General features: G+C 44.4%; 1 protein-coding gene across 3 annotated transcripts in view; it reads right to left on the reverse strand.

Annotated features, from left to right (window-relative positions):
* Positions 1-6118: 6118 nt before the first annotated feature.
* Positions 6119-22391, reverse strand: part of CTDSPL (CTD small phosphatase like) — a 49302-nt gene continuing 33029 nt past the window's right edge. For 2 of the 3 annotated variants that reach the window (XM_075827776.1, XM_075827775.1), the window contains 5 exons: positions 18875-18976; positions 18499-18555; positions 15439-15531; positions 11508-11693; positions 6119-9996 (listed from right to left, as the gene is read on the reverse strand). In XM_075827776.1, the coding sequence (XP_075683891.1) occupies positions 9871-9996; positions 11508-11693; positions 15439-15531; positions 18499-18555; positions 18875-18976 (564 nt within the window). In that variant the 3' untranslated portion in view covers positions 6119-9870. The remainder of the gene's footprint in view (positions 9997-11507; positions 11694-15438; positions 15532-18498; positions 18556-18874; positions 18977-22391) is intronic. The other variant, XM_075827777.1, reaches the window with a different exon arrangement.

Consider the following 22391-nt stretch of genomic DNA (forward strand, 5'->3'; position numbering starts at 1 on the left):
TATAAATTTCCCCTCTATATTGCTTTCATTCCTGTGAAACGTCTAAAGGGTTAAAACACTTTCTGAATGCTGTTTTGAATACTTTGAGGGGTGCAGTTTTTAAAATGGGGTGACTTTTTGGGGGTTTCTAATATATAAGGCCCTCAAAGCCACTTCAGAACTGAACTGGCCCCTGTAAAAATAGCCTTTTGAAATTTTCTTGAAAATGTGAGAAATTGCTGCTAAAGTTCTAAGCCTTGTAACGTCCTAGAAAAATAAAAGGATGTTCAAAAAACGATGCCAAACTAAAGTAGACACATGGGGGATGTTAATTAGCAACAATTTTGTGTGTTATAACTGCCTGTCTTACAAGCAGATACATTTAAATTGATAAAAATGCTATTTTTTGCAATTTTTCACTATATTTTGGTGTTTTTCACAATTAAATACTGAATGTATCGGGCAAATTTTGCCAGTAACATAAAGTCCAATGTGTCACGAGAAAACAATCTCAGAATCGCTTGGATAGGTACAAGCATTCCGACGTTATTACCACATAAAGTGAAACATGTCAGATTTGAAAAATGAGGCTTGGTCAGGAAGGTCAAAAGTGGCTAAAGAGGGAAGGGGTTAAACTTTTTACTTTCTTTCACTTCTCTATGGGGGCTGCCTTTTTTTTTCATCTCTGTGTCGATTAATGACACATACCGAGATGGAATATGGCAAATACAACACCATAGAGAATGCGAATGGGAGCCGTTCCATTCTCAGAAGCGTGCGCCGTCTGTATGGGAACGGCGCATGCCACACAGATCAAAGGGAAGCTCATTCGTAGAGCGAAATCCGGCAGCATTTTCATGTGGACCGGAAGCCGCTGCCGGACAGTAAGATGACGACTTCCGGCCATATGTTCAAGGAAGCGAAGATGCAAGGAATAGGAGCGGAGGCGGCAGCAGCAGGTAATTTATGTTCGTGTATGTTCGTGTTATACTGTCTGCTGAGCACTGTATCTAATCCTCCTACACTGTGCAGTCGCTCAGAAAATGGCGGCACACAGTGTAGGAGGTTTGAAGATTCAACCCCCTCCTTCTCCTGGCACTAGCCAGAAGAAGGGAGGGGGGATTGTGTGAGGACACTAGAGAGAGTGTGGCTACCCCAAATTTGAAGCATAAAGCAATGAGGTTGCTTTACCACAGTGACCATGCTGCAATTTTTCGATTGACCCCTTCACTGCCCCAGACCTCCCTGGAAGGTTTCGATTAACCCCTTCACTGCCCCCAGACCCCCAGGTTGGTTTCGATTAACCCCTTCACAGCCCCAGACCCCCAGGACGGTTTCGATTAACCCCCTTCACTGCCCGAGACCACCAGGAAGGTTCCTATTAACCCCTTCACTGCCCTAGACCCCCCCTCCCCCAGGAAGATTTATATTAACTCCTTCACTGCCCTAGACCACTATGGATATTACCCATCGCCGCAGGGAAAATTAAGACTCTCCGGATGTCCAGAGAAATAACTGCAGAAGTTTATTTTGAGATGCGGCCTACAGTCTCGGGGCGTTCTATGTGGAAAACAAACAAATTGTAATATACTAAGGGCTTATTCAGACGAACGGGATATACGTCCGTGCAACGCGCGTGATTTTCACACGCGTTGCACGGACCTATATTAGTCTATGGGGCCGTGCAGACATGTACTGGATTTTTACACAGCGTGAGTCCGCTGAAAAAAAGTCACGACATGTCCGTTCTTTGAGCGTTTTTCGCGCATCACGCACCCATTGAAGTCAGTGGGTGCGTGGAAACCGCGCATGCCACACGGAAGCACTTTTGTGCCAACTCCGTGATTCGCGCAACAGCTGTCAAACTCGAATGTAAACAGAAAAGCACCACGTGCTACAAACATACAAACATCCAAACGGAGTGTCATAATGATGGCGGCTGCGAGAAAATCACGCAGCCGCGCATCATATGCTGATGACACACGGAGCTGTTAAGTGCCTTTTGCGCAGGCAAAACGCCGTGTTTTTTGTGTGCGCAAAACGCACACGCTCGTGTGAATCCAGCCTAAGGCTATGTTCACACGCTTAACCAAAAATGTCTGAAGATACGGAGCTCTTCAGGGGAAAACAGCTCCTGATTTTCAGAAGTTTTTTTTAATCAACTCACGTTTTTCGCAGCGTTTTTTACGGCCGTTTTTGGATCTCTTTTTCTATAAAGTCAATGAAAAACGGATCCAAAAACGTCTCAAGAAGTGACATGCACTTCTTTTTACAGGGTGTTTTTTTACGCGCCGTTTTTTCAAAATGGCCACGTAAGAAAACGCCCCGTCAGAACAGAACGCCGTTTTTCCAATTAAAATCAATGGGCAGATGTGTAGAGGCGTTCTGCTTCCGACTTTGGCCGTTTTTGGCCTGAAAAATGACCGAAAATAAGCCGTGTGAACATACCCGAAGTGTCGGCCCCTCCCTCGTACTTCTTTTCAGTAAGGGGCCAATTAAAAATGGTAAAGCAGAAAATATGACGCACATAAAATGTCGCCTTTATTTCATCCAATGGGGCTACGTATTTATCACTTTTAGGCTGGGTTCACACGACCTATTTTTAGACGTATACGAGGCGTTTTTTGCCTCGTTTTACGTCTGAAAATACGTCTCAAATACGTTGTCAAACATCTGCCCATTACTTTCTATGGGTATAACGCTGTATTGTTCCCACGACGCGTAATTTTACGCGTCGTACGGCAATTACGACCCGTAAAATTACGCCTCGTAAAAAGAAGTGCAGGACACTTCTTTGGACGTTTTTGGAGTCGTTTTCTCATAGACTCCAATGAAAACAGCTCCAAAAACGGACGTAAAAAACGCTGCAAAAACGGCGCGAAAAATGCGAGTTGCTCAAAAAACGTCTGAAAATCAGGGGCTGGTTTCCCTTGAAAACAGCTCTGTATTTTCAGACGTTTTTGGTCACTACGTGTGCACATACCCTTAAGGGACGTGACCTCTGCCGTGTGACGCCCGGTGTAAAGGTTTCTGACCTCTGGACGCACAGTGACATTTTTGATCACTTCTGGTCACACCAATTTTTCTTTATTCTCCCCATAAAATTAAATGCAACGTTCCACTACAATCACATCAATGCTGCGCGACAAAATCCCATCGTCCGCTCCCTCTTCTGCGGTCAGGTTAGGCCTGATTCACATAGTGGTTTTTTTCCTTCCTTCAGTGTTCGAAGTCCCCGGTCAGCGCACTACTTGAAGCAAGTCATATATGGACTGTAATGTCAGGGACTTCTCCAGTCCCGGTGTTCCCAGCCAGAGCACTATCTGATGCATTGCCTAGGGACGCCAGCCCTGGGGAAGCTCCCCGGGGAATATATATGTATACCTCTGATAGATGGCATACAGTGGCATCTGTCCAGCAGGAGACTATTTCACTGCTGGTGTTTTTTTTTAAAATGCGGATAAAAGGTTGTCAAAGCCCCGCCCCTGCTTAATTCAGTCACTGAAAAGTAATATGATCTTGTTAGTTTATGTTTCTGCATAAAATAGAATTCGTTTTCTGGGACATTTTAGATAATATCCCAAGTCCTGACATCAATCAAAGGGCAGGAAACAGAAGCCATATATGGTCATGGTATTACAGATAACTGGGGGTCATGACATCACCCAAAGGGTGGGAAACAGAAGCCATATATGGTCATGGCATTACAGATAACTGGGGGTCATGACATCACACAAAGGGTGGGAAACAGAAGCCATATATGGTCATGACATCACCCAAAGAGCAGGAATAAGAAGCCATATATGGTCATGGTATTACAGATAACTGGGGGTCATGACATCACACAAAGAGCGGGAATAAGAAGCCATATATGTTCATGGTATTACAGATAACTGGGGATAACAAGTATTAATATAGGCCACTATAAACATGGCTCCATCCAAAACATGGAACCTGGTGGTCTTCAGCCTGTGTGCCTCCAGCGGTCCTGAAACGACAAGGGTTGGTCCTTGAAATAGTGTATCGACTATTACAGTCTGAATAATGACTAGTATAAGAAAAAAAGGAGGGCCTACCTGACTGCACTTATCTCCACGGTATTTATAGGCGCCTCTATCGTTACAATGGACTAAAGGAGAATTCTACCTTAATCCGGATCAAGGAGGGAGCAAACTAGAAGTCACCTGCTATCCCGATATAATGTCCCGGCATCTTCCAGCAGTTTGTAAAGGACATATTCCGGGATATGTTCTGGATGTCTATTACCTTGTACTTCCATGTCTTCTGAGAATCCCACGAATCAAGATGCAGAAACGCAGCAGGGACCTCCCTTCTAGGACTGCGTCATCTCCAGAGGACCTCCGCTTGTGTCTGGATAGTGTTCAGCATTCTGAACTAGCCATAGCCTGCCCGACTCCAGACAATTACTACATACTCCGGCCTCACGCAGACAATCGTAAGGGTTTTTACTGTCTGCAAATACAGATTCGATCGCTGCGGATACACATCCGTACCCGTCCCCAATTGCGAAGCGCCCATAGACTTCTATGGACCCTAGACTGTCTGCCCATATATGGTATGTCCCACAATCGCATCACAGGGACTCCCTGTGAAGTGAGACATCCCCCCCCCCTGAATGCTGCGGTGGTGGTCAGCTTTGATGGCAGCATTCCGGGGAATAGTGGCAGACATGAGAGGTTTCTCTGATCTCCGCCGTTATAGAGCAGGGCTGCGGCTGTGTAATACAACCATTGCCCCGCTCATGACATTAAGTGTGCGCGCGGCCAGTATGAGGTGATGCGGCCGGCGCTGCACTAAGGAGCGGCGGTTCAGGCACTGACGACAGAACAGGGGGGTGTTTTTCAGTGCGCCCGCCATGTTCGGTCTTCAGTGCCGACGCTCATTAGTGCAGCGCTGGCCGCATCACATCATGCTGACCGCGCGCGCACTTGTCAGGACTCAGGAGCGCGGCAATGACTGTATCACACATGTATCACACAGCCGCTGCCCCGCTCTCATACATTCATGTGTTACTATACTGAGATGCGGCCGCACAGCTTCGTATCGAAATACATGAAATAACGGTATCGAAACAGTATCGAAGTTTCGATGCATCCCTACCGCGAACCCACATGGGTCAAATCAATAGGAATGTCCACATCAAAGAGGTTCTGCAGCAGCTGGGGCAGTGTATATGTAATCACATGACACATCCCCTGGTAAGAACAGATCCTATTTTTTGTGTAAGAAAAAGTTGAACAATTTTGCAATATACCTTTCTGCAACAATTCCTCACGGTTTTCAAGAACTCTGCTTGCTGTAATGCAAAGGGAACCTTCATTGTTTACTTCCAAGAAGATAAAAATCCATACTGCTCATGTGATGGACACGCAACTTGTTACAAGACAGAGCTCTAATAATCGTACTGTAACGAGCCGTGCAGCTGTGTGTCCAATGACCGGGACAAGTTTTTATTTCTGTAAGTAAACAATAAAGGTTCCCATTGACAGCAAGCAGAGATCATGAAAACCTGTGGGAAACTGATACAGAAAGTATAATAAAAATGTTTATAAATTCCTCAGCGTTTCAAGATCCCTGCTTGCAGTTAACGAATTGGAATAGTCATTTACTTCCAGGGGATAAAAATGTATTCTGGTCGTGTGATGGCCGCACAGCTGCATGGCTCGTGACAGTAGTTATTAGAGCTCCGTCTTGTAATGATCCGAGCACTTGTGTCCAGAACAGTTTTTATTTTTTTTTATACCCTGGAAGTAACCAATGAAGGTTCCCATTCATTGACTGCAAGCAGAGATATTTTAAAATTGAGGAACGTTGGACAACTTTTCATTACAATGATTAAACTTTTTGGCCGACATGGAAATACCCGTGTTTCAGTTCATCGTTTTTAAGATCTTTGCTTGCTGTGAGTGAATGGAAACTCTAGAACATTGAGTTACAGGCTTGAACATGTAAATAGCCATCTTTATTCTGTAATATGGAGATACGCGGCGTCCATCTTTTCCCACTGTCCGGTATCAGCCGCATTATGTTCACAAATTTAAGAAAAAAAGATAAAAGTTCGGAAATTTGAACAAAAAAATAAAATAAAAAATATATATAATAATTGACAGAAATGGTCTTGAAGTGATGACGCACCATCAGGTTTTATTACAAACATCATGATACTGTTAACAAGACTTTCACTTTATAAACGCTGCAAATCGAAAACAGTAAAGTGGCGGAAAAACGGAAAGAAAGCGACAAAAACTTTATCGACATATCAATTTAAGAACAAAAACCAAACAAACTTAATAATGAACTTGTGGCAGAACAGGAACAAAAAAGTGACTTTTACTAAAGTTCTCTGTTGACCAAGCGACGGATCCAAATTGGCGCCAAACCCAGGAAACCCCTGACCCTCGGCTTCCCGTAGAACTACAAGTCACAAGCAAAACTTTCCAGACGACGGGGCTTTTAGTCCCACACCAACCGGAGACACAGATTTCCTAGTCTGGATTTAGTCTTCACATTACGCAGAGTAATGCGGCTTATATTGTCTTATACTCCAGTCACATCCAGAGCTGCGTTTACAATTCCACTGGTTTGAAGGCTGGAATGATTGCATTTTCCTGTGCCCCCTTGTTGATCAATATTACCCTGCAGTAGTGCATCGTAGGAAATGTAGTTTGAAGCAGAAGCGGAAAAGTCATTTGTACTTAAGAATAGCTGCATCTCCCAGAATGCAACACAGCAGAGTGCAATATATTATAGCAATAGTTTGCAACCTGTTGTGAAACTATAAGTTCCAACATGCTATCGAGCATACTGAGAGTTTCAGTGTCCGGCGACCTGTAATGAAACTATACTTCAAGAATTCGAGTTAGGGATGTGTCTTTTTGAATGCAGCTTTGGAAGGGACTGGAGGATAAGTCATGAAATAAAGGACTTGCAAGGAAACTCAGCACCGCGTGTAGATACAAACCTCATGAACCATCAATGGGATTTTCTTTCAACCCCCAGATGCTGCAATCACAGCTGACGAGCGCTTTCTGGCAAACGTGGCGACGTTGAAGATGGGGGAATGTGTATTCCTGAGAACAAATACACATGGCGTGGGGGCTGTGGGGTAGTGGCCTTAACCTGGGGGTCTACAGCTGGAAAACTCCAGGCTAAAGACCACCACCACCGGGCAACAGTGAGGGTGGGGGAGGGGACGCATGGTGGACTGCTCCAAATTGCAGCAAACACACTCAAAGCCTAGGCACGGTGGCGAAGAACAGTTTCAACAGCCGGTGGTCAACATCATTTTTTTGGGAGGAGACTGGACAGCAGCAGCAGCGGTTAAAAAATAAAACCTTATATAATAATTCAACACAAAAGCATCCGGCTTATTAGGAGAAAAAAATCGCTCAATAAATAAATCCCCCAGGAATTTTCCTTGATAAAACAATATAAAAGGCGCCGCTGATCTTTCCATTGCAACCTTAATTTTTTTTTAAAGGGGAGCTCCATTTTCTGCAGACACGGGCAGTGGCTATTCGCTCACTTGCTCCTTAGTAACAGACTACAAACGGCCGCAATTTTATTTGTTGCTACGGATAAACTTATAGAATAATTCCGGGCAAAACAGATCCAGTTCTACCTAGTGCTGGGCCTGAGGGGGCGGAGCCTGACACAATGAACATTAATGTTGGATAGTAACCAGGGAAACATTGAAATTATCATGAATTTCAAACAGACAAGTGAAGGAATTTTATTATATTAGATATTTAAAATAGTAAATCCTTCGCTTTTTTACTGCTCTGTAATTACATGGGATTTTATTCTCCGTTCACATACAAAGCTGAATTCAGAATTCTGCTGGTTTCCGGTTTGACAGCAGTGCATTGTGGGGGGCCTCAGATGACTAGCTGTTTGGTCACATCTGACAGTAGGTGGAGCTAAACGGTTTCCAAAGCCAACCTGTAGAACTTTGACAGCAGCTTTGGATGTGAATGGAGAAAAAAAACAAAAAACAGAAATAACTCCAAATCAGTACAAAACTCACAAAGTATTTACACGTTTACTCATCTTTTAGACTGACATTTTACGAAAAGTAGAAATACCATTTAATGTTTCGCTGAGTATTATCCAGCATGAGATTTTCACCTAATCTTTTTTTTAAATACGTGTGAGACAATGGAGCTGCCCTTAAAGTGAATGTCCGCCATTTATCACGTCGTGATCCAAATCCCCTGATACAACTCTATCTTCCTGAAGCCACCACTAGGGGGAGCTTAGGAGCTTGATAACAAAACAGCTCCCTCTAGTGGTGGCTGGAGGAAGACAATGTCAACATCATGCAACATTTTCTGATACAGAGCTCCAAATCCGCATAGACAAACGGAGCTCCGCTGTCTTTAAAAGATATATTAAGAAATTGTCACAGAATTTTGAACTTATTTAAAATTAAAAAAAATATATATATGGTTTTCAATGGAGGACATTCCATATGAAAGGGGTATTCCAGGATCAGAAAACGATGACTTACTATAAAGATAGTGCCACCGTTGTCAACAGGTTGTGTGTGGTATTGCAGCTCAGCCCCATTCACTTAAACAGAGCTAAACTGTAATACCAGACACAAACTGAGGACAGGTGTGGCACTGTTTCTGGAAAAAAGCAAACCGGTTATTCTAATCATGGACCCCTTTAAGGCTGGGGCTATATGGAGAATTTTTATAGCATGACTTTCCAATTTTGTGCCGTCCACATAAGCGCTCTGTGCTGCATGCGACATTCCTCCTATTGGAAAATTGCGCCAAATTGTCTCCATGTCGCCTCACCGTAAAACTCTGACTACGAGGAGGCGGCAAAAAATACATCATATACGCGAGACACTGTAAAAAAAACAAAAACACACAAAACCATAATGTAAAATTGACACCAGTCATGACCAAACCGTATAAGAAAAAAAAAATGATGGGCGGCAACAAATTGCCCCAAAATTGCAGATATGAGAAGAAAAAAGGAGGATATGCAAAAACCTAATAGTGCTGCAACAACATGCGGCCGCAGCCAGGACTGGGGGGGTCAGAGCCGAGCGTCATGACATTTCTTTATATATAAAGTTTTGTTCCGTTTCGTTAGACGATAAAAAGATAAACCGGTTTGTAAATGATTATTTTTTTTGTCCGTAGTAGAAAATTTTTTGTTATTTTTTTTTTCGTTTTTCTCTTTTTAAAATCGAACGCTTGTAAAGGCACTTCATTCTGTAGGGAAGAAAAATTAACCCCGGAGAGACAGGTCAACTGCCCCGAAGCATGGGGGAGGGGGTAAATGTCTGCATAGTGTGTGTGGGGGGGGCGGGGGTAATAGGGTGGGCAAAGAAAACACATTGCCAACATTAACCAAGCGTGGGGGGGGGGGGGGGGGGGTGTTACATCCGTTTGTAAATTCGAAACATTTGGTGTTTTTTTTATTTTTCAATCCTTTATAAAAGCCTGAAAATTTCTTATTAATTGTATGAAAATTAGTGAAAAGCGATTTCTAAAAATATTTTGCTTTTTTTTTTCTATTTCCCAGTCCGTTGTTGAACAACCTCAACAAGCGAAAAAAAAAAAGTGCCCTTCACCCCTCCATAGATTGAGCCTCCTTCTGAGAAGGTGATATGGGGGTGGGGGGTGGTCTCTTCAGGACTAATCTCCACCTCAGTGAGACGCTGCTGGGAAGATCACGGACATCGCTCCCCTCCGCCATGACACCGCACGAGCGTCTTCAGTGTCTTCCTTCCAGCATTTCGGTTTTATCACAAATGTGGAGAAGTTAAAAATAAAAAAAAAGCGCGTCCAAAACAGTATGAGCGGCTGCTGCAAGTGAGAGCCGTGTCCACTGGGGGGCGCTCCATCAGGGCTACCTATTGCAGAGTTTATGAAGCATGTTGTAAACGTTCTCTTCTTTACTCAATCCTTCAAAGAAAGGAATCAGATCAAGCAATTCTGTGTCCGACATTTCATCAAACCAAGACTGCACCGGGACCTGCACCGGACAACGGAACAAACCAGAACGATGGAGAGAAGAAGAAGAACAATAATAATAATAAACAATAATAATAATAAACAATAATAATAAATAAGAACAACAATAGTAAATAATAATAATAATATAAGGGCAGATACAGACGGACGTTGCGTTTTTGCGCGCGCAAACACCATTTGACAGCTGCGTGTGTCATCCGTGTCTGATGCGCGGCTGCGTGATTTTCGCGCAGCCGCCATCATAGAGATGAGGCTAGTCGACGCCCGTCACTGTCCAAGGTGCTGAAAGAGTTAACTGATCGGCAGTAACTCTTTCAGCACCCTCGACAGTGAATGCCGAACACAATATCGCAAAATCTTTTGAAAAAAAAGAAAAAGTTCGTACTTACCGAGAACTTCCCGGTCGTTGCCTTGGTGACGCGTCCTTGGTGACGCGCCTCTCGACATCGGGCCCCACCTCCCTGGATGATGCGCCAGTCCATGTGACCGCTGCAGCCTGTGCTTGGCCTGTGATTGGCTGGAGCTGTCACTTGGACTGAATTGTCATCCCGGGAGGTCAGACTGGAGGAAGAAGCCGGGAGTTATCGGTAAGTCAGAACTTCGTTTTTTTTTTTACAGGTTCATGTATATTGTGATCGGAAGTCACTGTCCAGGGTGCTGAACCAGTTTAACTCTTTCAGCACCCTGGACAGTGACTATCTCCTGACGTCGCGTACCGGTAATTTTTTTGCCGGGTTTGGCCAAAACGAGTTCGGCCGAACCCGGTGAAGTTCGGTTCGGTTGTCCGGGTTCGTTCATCGCAAAGACACTCCGTTTGGATGGTCAGAAACAGAAAAGCACGTGGTGCTTTTCTGTTTACATTCATCCTTTTGACAGCTGGTGCGCTGTTTCAGTCGGTTCGCACGGAAGTGCTTCCATGCAACCTGCGTGGTTTTCACGCACCCATTGACTTTAATGGGTGCGTGATGCGCGAAATACGCAGAGTTATTGAACCGGTCGCGCTTTTTGCGCAGCAAACGCTGCGCAAAAAGCACGGACTGTCTGTACTGCCCCATAGACTTGTATTGGTCTTTGCGCGGCGCGTGAAAACCACGCGGCCCGCACGGACCGAATACACGCTCGTGTGAATCCCCCCTAATAGTAATAAGGCTAATAATAATAATACTACACTCAGGTGCTTCTTTAATTCCAGCCCCCCATTAAAGAGGTTTCAGATGGGGGTCCGCACTCATTACCTACTTATACGATAACAGAATTTTAAGGGCTTTTCCAGCTAAAGTCTAAAGCAGTCGGCGTCAGCGGCTTCCCTCATACAAGTGCGTTACATATACGTTTCTCTGATCCTCCGATAATCCGCTTGACGGGGAGGCCACGCCCCTTTTGTTAAAAAAAGGGCGTGGTAACCGGTATTAATAGATATGGCGCTGGTTACGCCGCACCTTTCTATGTAATTACCCTAGGATAACGGTTGCTCTGTTTGCCTTTCCGCTCAGGATTTGTCGCCGCTCTTACCGCGTTTTCCGGATGGAAGATGTACGACGCTGGCGAGTTGTCCACGATGATGACTTTGCTCAGTTCTCTTCCTAGACGGCTCAAGTCTTTCACGTAGTTTCCTCTGTGGAACACGCAGGATTCTCTGAAGAGTCGCGCCTTAAAAACGCCCCAAGGGTCCAGCAGGTCGGCCACTGGGTCCGCGTACTTAAAAACACCATAAAAAAGGAAAATAAATAAAAGTGTAAAGATTAAGAGCATTTACACGTGTCACTAAGGCGAGGCGGACACTACATCTGCAGTCTGTCCTCTACATTTCTCTGTTATCAGCCATTTCAGCCAGGCAGCGGCTGGTCTTAATAGGAGATTCATATAATATACTGTTTTCTGTTATCAGCCAGTTCAAACTGCCCCCATGATCACTCACGGCTTTATGTCCCAGATCTACAGATACATTTCCATCCATAGGTGACTGATATCAGCCACTACATTATTATAAGCTGCCAATATTGGGGTTAGTGGCCCTTTAAATGGTAAGTATAGTTCACATAGAACGTCACCCTCTTAATAATTGCCATAAGTTCTGATCTTGAGGGTTGGGGGTGCTGGACCTTTAGACCCTTTTAGATGTACAATTAGATGTACCCTTAGAGGGGGATTCCCATAACGGACATATCTCCCATACCGTTCTAATAGATGCGGGTCCCAGAGGTGAGACCCCCAGCTTTGTTGAGAACTGGGGTGCCTGACCCCCCCCCCCCCCCACCATGCCTGGTCCGGTGGCCACTCCATCCCGGCGGAGGCGACTGCTCTCGCCATTCTGTTCCATGGTAGTCACAAATCCCGCCGAGCGAGCCACCTCTACATTCATTCAGTCTGGATGCAGTGGTGAGCCGGGCAGGGTCGGGGGACTCCCGTTCTAGACACCGGTGGCTCCCGCCACATCCATCGGACACCCTTTGAATTTGCAATACGTCTGTGATGGGAATACCCCTTTAAGATAATCTTTAGCAGTCTATAGGTGTCACGTGACCGCTCGGATCTTCCGATTGGCTGAAATTGCGGCTCCCGGGGGAATATTAAAATGTTAGTCTGCGGCATATTCTAGTAGTATTATTATTATCCAGCTCCATTATGGGTCAGGCCTCGGAGCCCTGTATACAGAGAGGACTATGGAGGCTGCCTGGCCCTGCTGGAAGTTGTAGTTCCTCTCTGTAGACCCATTATATACTACAGATGACATGTTATATAAACCGGGAGACCCACAGGAGGAATGAGGGAAACAACAACCACCACATGACTACATAATCCAAGACACAGGGCGAGTCATCAAGAAGAAGTCACAACTTTTTAATACAGTGTTTCAATTCCTCACCATCTTCAAAGTCTCCGTTTTCTGTCAGTGAATAGATGTGTAGGGGTTGGTAGTCTCTAGACCAGAATCTTCCTAATATTTCTCACAGCTGAGGGTTTGTTACAGTTGTATCCAGTCTAGACAATACTCTGTGAGCTAAAGAGGACCCAGGTGGACACCTTTTTGCTGCATTGATACATTGTAGCAAACTGTAGGAGAGAGATTTGTGCTGCTGATCTGTTTAGCTAGACTGGATGCGATTGCAACAAACCCTCCACTGTGACATGTTTTAGGTCTGCATCTTTTTTTTTCAGCCTCTGGATGTAAACTAGATGTTCCATTTCATTGACAGCAAGCAGGGATCTTGAAAACGATTAACATTTGAAACAGAAAATATATTAGAAAGTTGCAGAACTTATCATTATACAATGATTCATCTACACACAAAAAAAAAGGAAAAAAAATTATTACGACGTTGCTGATCACAACCAGAGTCTTGTTCTCATTCCTCAAACACCCGGCTGCGAACACAGAACGATGAGATGAGGTCCGTCCCCCCCCCCCATAACCTGAACACCGCCTCTGTAAACCGCTGCAAAAAAGGGGACAAAAAAATCCTGAAACCGCGTTATTCTTTATGAATTTTCCTATATACTTTCTGTACCAATTCCGCTTTTCAATATCTCTGCTTGCAGTCATAATGGGAATCTTCAATGTTTACTCTCAGGGGGGGGGGGGGGGGGGGGACTGTCCTGGTGACGAGATGGACAGGCGGCCGCACGGCTCGTTACAGGACACAGCTCTGATAACCGTTGTGTTAGGGCTCACGGACGCGGCCGCACGGAGCAGTAGGGTTACGTTCACTCTACGGTTAAGTCTCCAGTGTAAATGACCAAGAGCACGCACGGAAATCCGGAAAAATATTACTCAAGATTTTCCGCTACGGACAATGGCGGCTAAAAAATAAAAAAAGGCCTGTACTTACCTCTCCGGGCGTTGCCATAGCGCCCCCGCTCATCCGGCTACCGTATTCAGGCGCCCTCCTATGATGAAGTTTCATCACGTGATCCTTGCAGCCTTTGATTGGCCTGCGGGGTTCACAACTCTGTACAACCTCCGTTCACACGCAGCAGTTTTTTGTTTTGCAAATGAACGGGACTTCCTTACATGTGAACGGGGCAGTTTCCGCAGCCGGTGAATATATTTCTTCAGAAAATCTGCCGCATGTGACTGAACCCAAACTGTAACGAGCCGCGCAGCTGTGTGTCCATCACATGACCAGGACAGAGTTTTCTCCCCTGGGAGTGGAGAATGAAAGTTCCCTTATTGAATGACAGCAAGCAGAGATCTGTAAAACCATGAGGAATTATATAGGAGGATATATTGGAAAATGATCTAACTTTTCATTATTTACGGACGCTGGAATTCCCCTTTAATTTCCCACATTAACGGAGTCGTGAAAGATTAGTAGAAAGATTCAGATTTTTATTTTCTCCATAAACAGTCGTATCGTAGCATTCAAGTGACTGAGCTGAAATACCAGACACAACCTGGGGGCAGAAGTGGTGCTGTTGCTCTGTTTTTTTCTAATCTTATACAATAGTCGACCTCTTCCGTCAAGTTGTGACAGTGGCGATGTCATTTCGGCTGCTTGTTAATATCAGTTTCTTGGAAAGTTGGGTGACAACCAATATGGCAGCCATCACATGTCGCACGAGGGCAGCCGTCACCATCACCTGCCTAGTGAAGCACTAGTCTATGTTTGTTTAGCACAGCACCATACATATAATGTGTGGCCGTGTCTGGTACTGCAGCTCAGCCCATTCAAGTGGACGGGGCTGGGCTGCAGTACCAGGCACGGCCACACCGATATGCATGGCGCTGTGCTGGATAAACAATGTATCGCTAGTGATCTCTGGGGAGGGGGGGGGGGGGGGGGAGGACCTCTCTGATAATACACTGATGGCTCATCCTACAAATAGGCCATCAATTGAAAGTCTTGGACAACCCCTTTGAGTGCGGCCCATATCGGTTGTAATCAAAAATAACAAAAACAGCTGAATTTTCAACCGCTTGAGGAGCAATAAATCTACTGCAATAATTACAAGCAACTAATGAGCTGCTAACGAGCGGCGGAGGCTCCGATAAGTCATAAGGACATGCGAGAATACTAACAGCAGACTAGGTAGCACCGGCCCGCTTCCTGCAGGTCACCAAAAACAGCGATCTGCTCGTGCGGTGGAAAGAGGACGGCTAAGCTGTGGCCCGGCTGCAAGAACGGCGGCTACTGTAACCATGGTAACTTGCTACATACGGCTTCATGAGCTGTTCATGGAAGCTACATTATGAGCAGAGCCCATATGTTGTGTCGTTACCATGGCGGGGGTGTGGGGGGGGGGGCACTTACCCACAAACTAGCAGAAAGCACAAAGACACACCGGTAGACAAGAGAGGCAAAGAAGAAAAGGGAGAAACGTAAGAATTTCTGAAACACATTTCACCCCGTCTAGATACAAAATAAATAAAAAGATTAAAAATAAAAAAAAAAAACACAAAAAAAACGTATCAGTGGACGAGGGGGGGGGGGGGGGGGGTCACCTTTGCCAAGCTGGCTGTGAACAAGACACACTCAAACAGCTCGCCCATCTTCTGAAGAAACTCGTCCACGTGCGGCCTCTTTAATACGTACACCTTAAAGTTTACCAAAAAAAAAAAAAATAGAAAAAAAAGAAAAATGAAACAAAAATTGGGGGGAAAAAAAAAAACTATTTTCAACATTAAGCAAAACAAAGTCAAAAATGTGAAATCTGCGCTCATTGTAATCACATACGCAGCGACGCCAAGTGAAACCGCGTGAGGTCAACCCTTAACCCTTTAGTGACCACCGGCCCATTTTGGTGAGTTTTTTTGGTTTTCCAAGAGCCATAACTTTTTTTTATTTTTCCGTCGAGACAGTTTTTTTTTTTTTTTACTTTCTTAATGTAATATTTTTGGGGTGCCACTAACCTTTATCAACTGTTTATTGGGGTGATCGGTGGGAATGGGGAAAAAAATAAATAAATAAATGTTCCGCCATTCTTTTTGGGGTTTCAAATTGACAGTGTGGTATAAAGAACGTTATTCTCCGGGTCGGTACGATGACGGCCGCACCAATTGACATCATTTTTTTTAAAATGTTTTTACTATTTTTACTCAAATTCGTACAATTATTTGTATTTACGTCCCTACATTCTACGGCCATAACATCGTAATTTTCCCCTTTTGACGCCGCTGTATGAGGGCTTATTCCTTGCAGGAGGGCTTGTCGTTTTCCGTGATACCATTTTGAGGGATCTACGACTTTTTGATCACTTTTTATTGCGTTTTTGAATGGCGGGATGAAAAGAAAAAACACAGCAATTGTGGCGCGGTGTATATTTTTGACGGCGTCGATAACGCGCTCCTTTTAGAGTCGTTGCGGACGCGATACCAATTATGTGGCGCTATTTATTTATTTTTTTCATAATAAAGCATTTTGGAAATGGGGGGAAAAAAAAAAAAATTTAAAAAAAAAAACTTCTCATTTTTCCATAAATTTGATCAAAATGATGTCTTTTTTGCAGTTTTTTTAAGTCCCACTCGGGGACCTCACTCTGTGATCGTTTGATCGCGTTTCTAATACACGGCAATACTTGTGTACTGCAGCGCATGTCCGTGTTACACTGACAGGCAGCCGATTAGGCCCTGTTGACCGATCCATAGAGATCAACTTTTTGAAAAATAAATGTAAAAACAAAAAACAAACAAAAAACACAGAAAATATAAAATTCAATAATATTGAACAGCCATAACGTCCGTGACCTTGGTAATACGACCTCCTCCTAATGCAAGTGATCGAGGATAGGCCCGGTACCATGAGAACAGCCTATCCTGGATTACTTGAAGCAGGCGGAAGCCCATCCCGGAGTCCTCCTCATCCTCTTCATCCTCGGAGGAGGTCACATGGGAGGAGCCGCTTCTAAGACATCAGATGGACACAATTGTAGCTTCCGATTCAATGTTATTAGGAAATGAAGAATAAGGGCGGATTCAGACGAACGCGTTTTGCGTCCGTGGCGGCCGCGTGGTTTTCACGTGGCTTGCGCGGACCTATGCAAGTCTATGGGGCAGCGCAGACAGTCCGTGAGTTTTGCGCAGCGTTAGTCCGCTGCGTAAAACTCGCAACATGTTCTATGTTTCGGCGTTTTTCGCACATCACGCAATCATTGAAGTCAATGGGTGCGTGAAAACCACGCATGCCGCACGGGAGCACTTCCGTGGGACGCGCGTTATTCGCGCAATAACAGTAAAAGAATGAATGTAAACAGAAAAGCACCACGTGCTTTTCTGTTTACAAACATCCAAACGGAGTGTCATAATGATGGCGGCTGCGCGAAAAGCACGCAGCCGCGCATCCATATGGACAGGGCACACGGAGCTGTTAAGTGCCTTTTGCGCACGCAAAACGCCGCGGTTCGTCTGAATCAGCCCTAATGAGAATATAATAATAAAAATTAAAAGCATTTCAACAATTGAACATAAGGCCTTGTTCACACGGCGCTAAAAAAAAAAAAACGACTTGTAAACGCGTCATATGCCCTACAATGCGTTTTCCCATTGACGTCACTGGGAAGCTTAAAGCATGCGTTTGACGCGTTTTTCGGCACATAAACCGCGGCAAATACATGCCGTGTGAACAAGGGTTAATAAGATGAACAATAACTTATATACATAATAAATAATAATTCATTTTATAAACGGGGTTCTCCGGTTTGATATAAAGTGAAGTAAATAAAAAGGTTCTACAACTTTCTGATATATTTTGTTTCAATTCTTTTTAAGATATTTGTTTGTGGTCAGTGAATGAAAACACAGAGGCTGCAATAACTCTGCTATATACAGATGTACGAATAGTTGTTACAATGTATCAGTTTGGAGTCCCGGCTGTTCAGCTCACAGAGCATTGTCTGGACTGGATACACTCAGATGAGAGCAGGACTAGGAATGTACAGTTTTTCAGTCTTTGAATGTAAACAAGTGTTCTTATTCACTGACAGCAAGCAGAAATCTTAAAAAAAACGGTGAAGAATTTAAACACAAAGTACATTAGAAAGATGTAGAATTTTTTGCTTTCTACAGAAATTCAGATTTCGGCCTCATGCACACAACCGTAGCCGCGTGCAAGGTCTGTGATTACGGCACGGACGGTCCGGAATCACGGACATTACACACGCAAGATGTGCATTGACGTGGATGAGCCCTGACCACAATCGCGGTCCGTAAAATTACTTGCCCTATTTTTTTTGCAATGCACAGACCGTGGAAACCACAGTGGAGTGTATTAGCCCAGTGTTCTATACTATCCGCAATTGCAGCTCCGCAATTACGGATAGTATACGGCCGCAAATGCACCGTTTGAGGCCGAATATAAAACTAGAAAATCCTTTAGGGGAATATTCCAGGCAAAACGGATGCACATTGATGCCTAGAGCAGGACCTGAGGGGGCGGGGCATGATGGAGCGATCCTCGGTCATGCTCCGCCCCTTCAGATTTGCACTAGATAGAACGCAGCGCAGCAGTTTTATCTGGAGGTTTTCTGCTTTCCTCGGTATCCTGAAAAGCTTTACCCACCCACGTACCTGATGAATTGTTCCATCGATTTCAACCGGGACAATAAAGTCAGCGTTATTAATGGGCTGGAGGAAACAAAGAAGAAAAACACCCAATTATAAAGAAAAACACACGTACAATTCCTCTGCACATAAAAACTGGTTCATCAGGGGGGGGGGATAATCGACCCAAAATCGAGAAGACGTAGCTTGTTGGAAAGGAGCAATCGTGATCAGAAGAGTTAAAGGGGCAGTTGCATGAAGACAACACCTGTCCAACGTCCTATTGGAGAATTCTAGAAGTCATGGGGGGGGGGGGGGGGGTCGGTCATGTGATCGTCAGGCATGAAAAATTATATCTGACCCAGTGATCGAGGTGCAGCACGAGGGAGGAGGAGGACAATACCTTAAATGAACTGTGCACGAGGGTCTCATCCAGGTCAATGACCACGCACTTCTTCCCGTAATCGGAGACTTTCAGCTCTGGAAGGAGGTATTTTGTAGGCGGCTATGAAGAAAAATAAAAGCACAAAAAAACAGAACATTAAAACAGGCGGGACGGTTCACAGGGTCTGCAGGATCAGCAAGGGGGCTTGTAATGCGGACAATACAAATCCGGCATATTAGTGGCGTAAACAGACCGCAAATACGGATTATTACCACCGCCTTAGTCCGTATAATCTAACATAGCAGCATTTCATTAATCCAGCATCTAATAGTCCAGAGATTAGGATAGTCCAGAGATTAGGATAGTCCAGAGATTAGGATAGTCCAGAGATTAGGATAGTCCAGAGATTAGGATAGTCCAGAGATTAGGATAGTCCGGTACTTGTTTTAGACCCAGAACTGCAAAATAAGCTGAAAACTCACATGAGTTTTATATACTGCTCTATGACAATCTGTCAATCCGGAATATTTGGTAATCTGGCACTGGTCACGTTCTGTGGTCAGATTAAATTCTGCACGGATTAATGTCTTCATTTATCGTTATAGGAGTTCATCATTTAACCGTTTCACAAAAAAAACCACTAAACTCTGCGCTGCCTGCAGCCACCACTAGGGGGAGCTTATGGAGTTAAATGAGAGCTGTATAAATTCATAAAGAGTAAGCTCCCCCTAGTGGTGGCTGAAGGCAGACAATTTTATAATTTACATCTTGGCAACCAATTTTTCTGTACTGCTCCGATCCAGTAAAGTAAAAAAAAAAAGAAGAAGATTCTGCAATTTAGTAAATTTACTACCGTTTTGGGTCCACAGCACCTATGCAGTTTTAGGTCTATGCTAACATTACAAAGAAATACTTAATCTGTCCCTCACTTCTTGCTAACATATATTCAGTACTTTCTTTTCACCCCCCGTTTGACACTTCGGGGGCTGTTTAGTGGATGTAATAACACTATATAGTATAATTATATAGGAACGTCACACCGATGCCATAAATTTAAAAGCCTCATCATAGTGACAGGTTCCCTTTAAGAAAAACTCCACTTTTGCAGAACATATGTAATCTAAATCTATATAAAATGCAGCTATTCTTTTCTTAGGACCCCTTTAAGGTGTCTAGTATGTTGCAGTGTTTGTGGTGAGTGACCGGTATGACAAACACACTGTCGCTTCACGTACTGCAAAACAAATAGTACAAGCCCAGCTCTGCGTGTTCTCCAGTGAGGAGAGCGTTTACGGTAGAGAAAAGCCACGTCCCAGCATTGTCTAGATCGGTGGTCTCGGACCTGTGGCGCTCCAGCAGTTGTGAACCCTGGCGGCCGGACGGAAGTCTCAGGATTGCAACAGCTGGAGCGCTACAGGTTGGAGACCGCACTGGACATAACACCCTATAGAGGGCAAACCAGAGGAGTGGACGGGCTGATGTGTCCCATTTAACCTCTTCCCGATATCGGACGTAACCTTCATGGCCGAGAAGTGGGCGTATTGAATGGGCTAACATTCGACGATAACCCCCATCCCTGACGTGCAACCACTTAGGCTCTATTCACATGACGGGGTTCGAGTGTCTGCCGATAAAAACCCCCCTTTTGGTCCATTTTTCTCGGCCTATTTGTATCCGTTCCGGGTTTTGCATGCGTTTTTTCCCTGTCCGTTTTAAAAATAGATGAATTTTATGTGTAAATATTTTGCCACACACTTCCCTCCGTACGTAGTGCCACAGGGCCCCATTGTAGGTAACGCCACTACCCCCTTGTGCATAGCACCCCCGTAGATGCCCACCCCTTCCTGTAGATAGCGCCACTGTAGGGGGACCACTCTACGAGAAGTCCCTGACATCACTGTCCATATATGGACAGTGATGTCAGGGACTGCTCCTGGAGCGGAATTCCTGGTCACAGCTTTGGCAACGCTGTGGCCGGGGATTAGGGATTCCGCTCCTACAGGAAGCAAAAAAAAATCTCCTCCTCACATGCACTTCGCACTGTGAGGAGAAGAGAGTGAGTGGCAGAAAGAACGGCCGTCACTCGGATCACATCCAAGTGACAGCCGTGCTTTACACGGCCCCATAGACTTCTATGGGAGCCGTGCGGCCGGGAGAACGGCCCAAAATAGGGCATGTACCGATTTTTGACGGCCCGCTTTACCGTTTAACGGCATCTAAGCTGTTAGAAAGGAGGGGGGCGCCTTCCGCCACCCAATCGCACTCCTCCTCTCCAGGATACCAATGCTTAGCATGGTAGCCCCCCTGGTCTGCCATCTTTGTGCTCCTATGAACCTTAATAGAAGTCGGTAATAATTAGAATACGTTAGTACCGCAGAGTATTGTACCAGCGATCAGATGATCACTATTTCAAGTCCTCTAGGGGCACAAAAGAAAAAAAGAAAAAAAAACTGTTTAAGATTCTAATGTACAAAATTTTTTATATATTTAAAGTTACGAAGAAAAAAAAAAAGGCGCTTTTTCCATTTTCCCCTAAAGTAATGAAAAAAATAAATAAACATGACGTGTATCGTCGCATCAGTAAAAGCCTGAACTACTACAACATTTAACTGCACGGTGAACGTCGTAAAAGATATAAAGCCAGAACTGTGATTTTTTTTATCATCGTACCTTCCAAAGAAAAAAAAACAAAAAACGGAATAAAAAGTGATCAAAAAGTCTTCAAAATAAAACCAATATAAAACTACAGCTCGTCCTGCAAATACGAAGCCCTCACTCCGCTCCATCAACCAAAAAATAAAAAAGTTATGGCACTTAAAAACAAAATTAGTTTGGTGTTACCATATTCCAAGAAATAGTTTCTTTGTAAAAGTAGTAATTCATAAAAAAAATTTGGTATCACTGCAATCCTATTGCCCCGCCGAATAAAAGTGAACATGTCGTTTTTACTACACGGTGCGAGCCGTAAAAACGAAATCCCAAAAGACAACGGAGGAATCGCAGCTTTATACCCTTCCGCATTTCCCAGTACGTTACATGATACAATAAATGACGCCATTAAAAACTAAAACTCGCAAAAAAAAAAAAAAAAAAAAAAGTCATATCTGCTGTATCGATGAAAATAAATAAATAAAGAGTTATGACTTTTGGAAGGCGGAGAGGAAAAAGCGGATAATGGCTGCCGGGGGAAGAAATGACCCCTCTCACCAGCAAAGACGTATGTGAGGGCTTAGAGACCAGAATATTCGCTTTCAAAACATTCCAGGATCAATATTCTTGGCTTAGCACTAGTTTGACATTCGGGGAGCAGGATGACAAGTTTTGCTTTCTGTGTCAGTGAAGGGGAGGAGGGAGGGGAAGCCGCAAGTGAGAGCAGGAAGAAAACGCGTCAGTGTTAAGGAGATGAACAGTTCGGGCACATTCAGACTTGGTGTAAATTTTCTGCTGCAGATTTTGCCACAAATTTGCGGCAAATACACAACGAACCTAGAGCAAAATTAGCATATTTGAGGGTTCGTCCAGACGTGGCAGATTC

This window comes from Rhinoderma darwinii, chromosome 5 (genome assembly GCF_050947455.1).
Source record: "Rhinoderma darwinii isolate aRhiDar2 chromosome 5, aRhiDar2.hap1, whole genome shotgun sequence".
Classification (NCBI taxonomy): domain Eukaryota; kingdom Metazoa; phylum Chordata; class Amphibia; order Anura; family Rhinodermatidae; genus Rhinoderma; species Rhinoderma darwinii.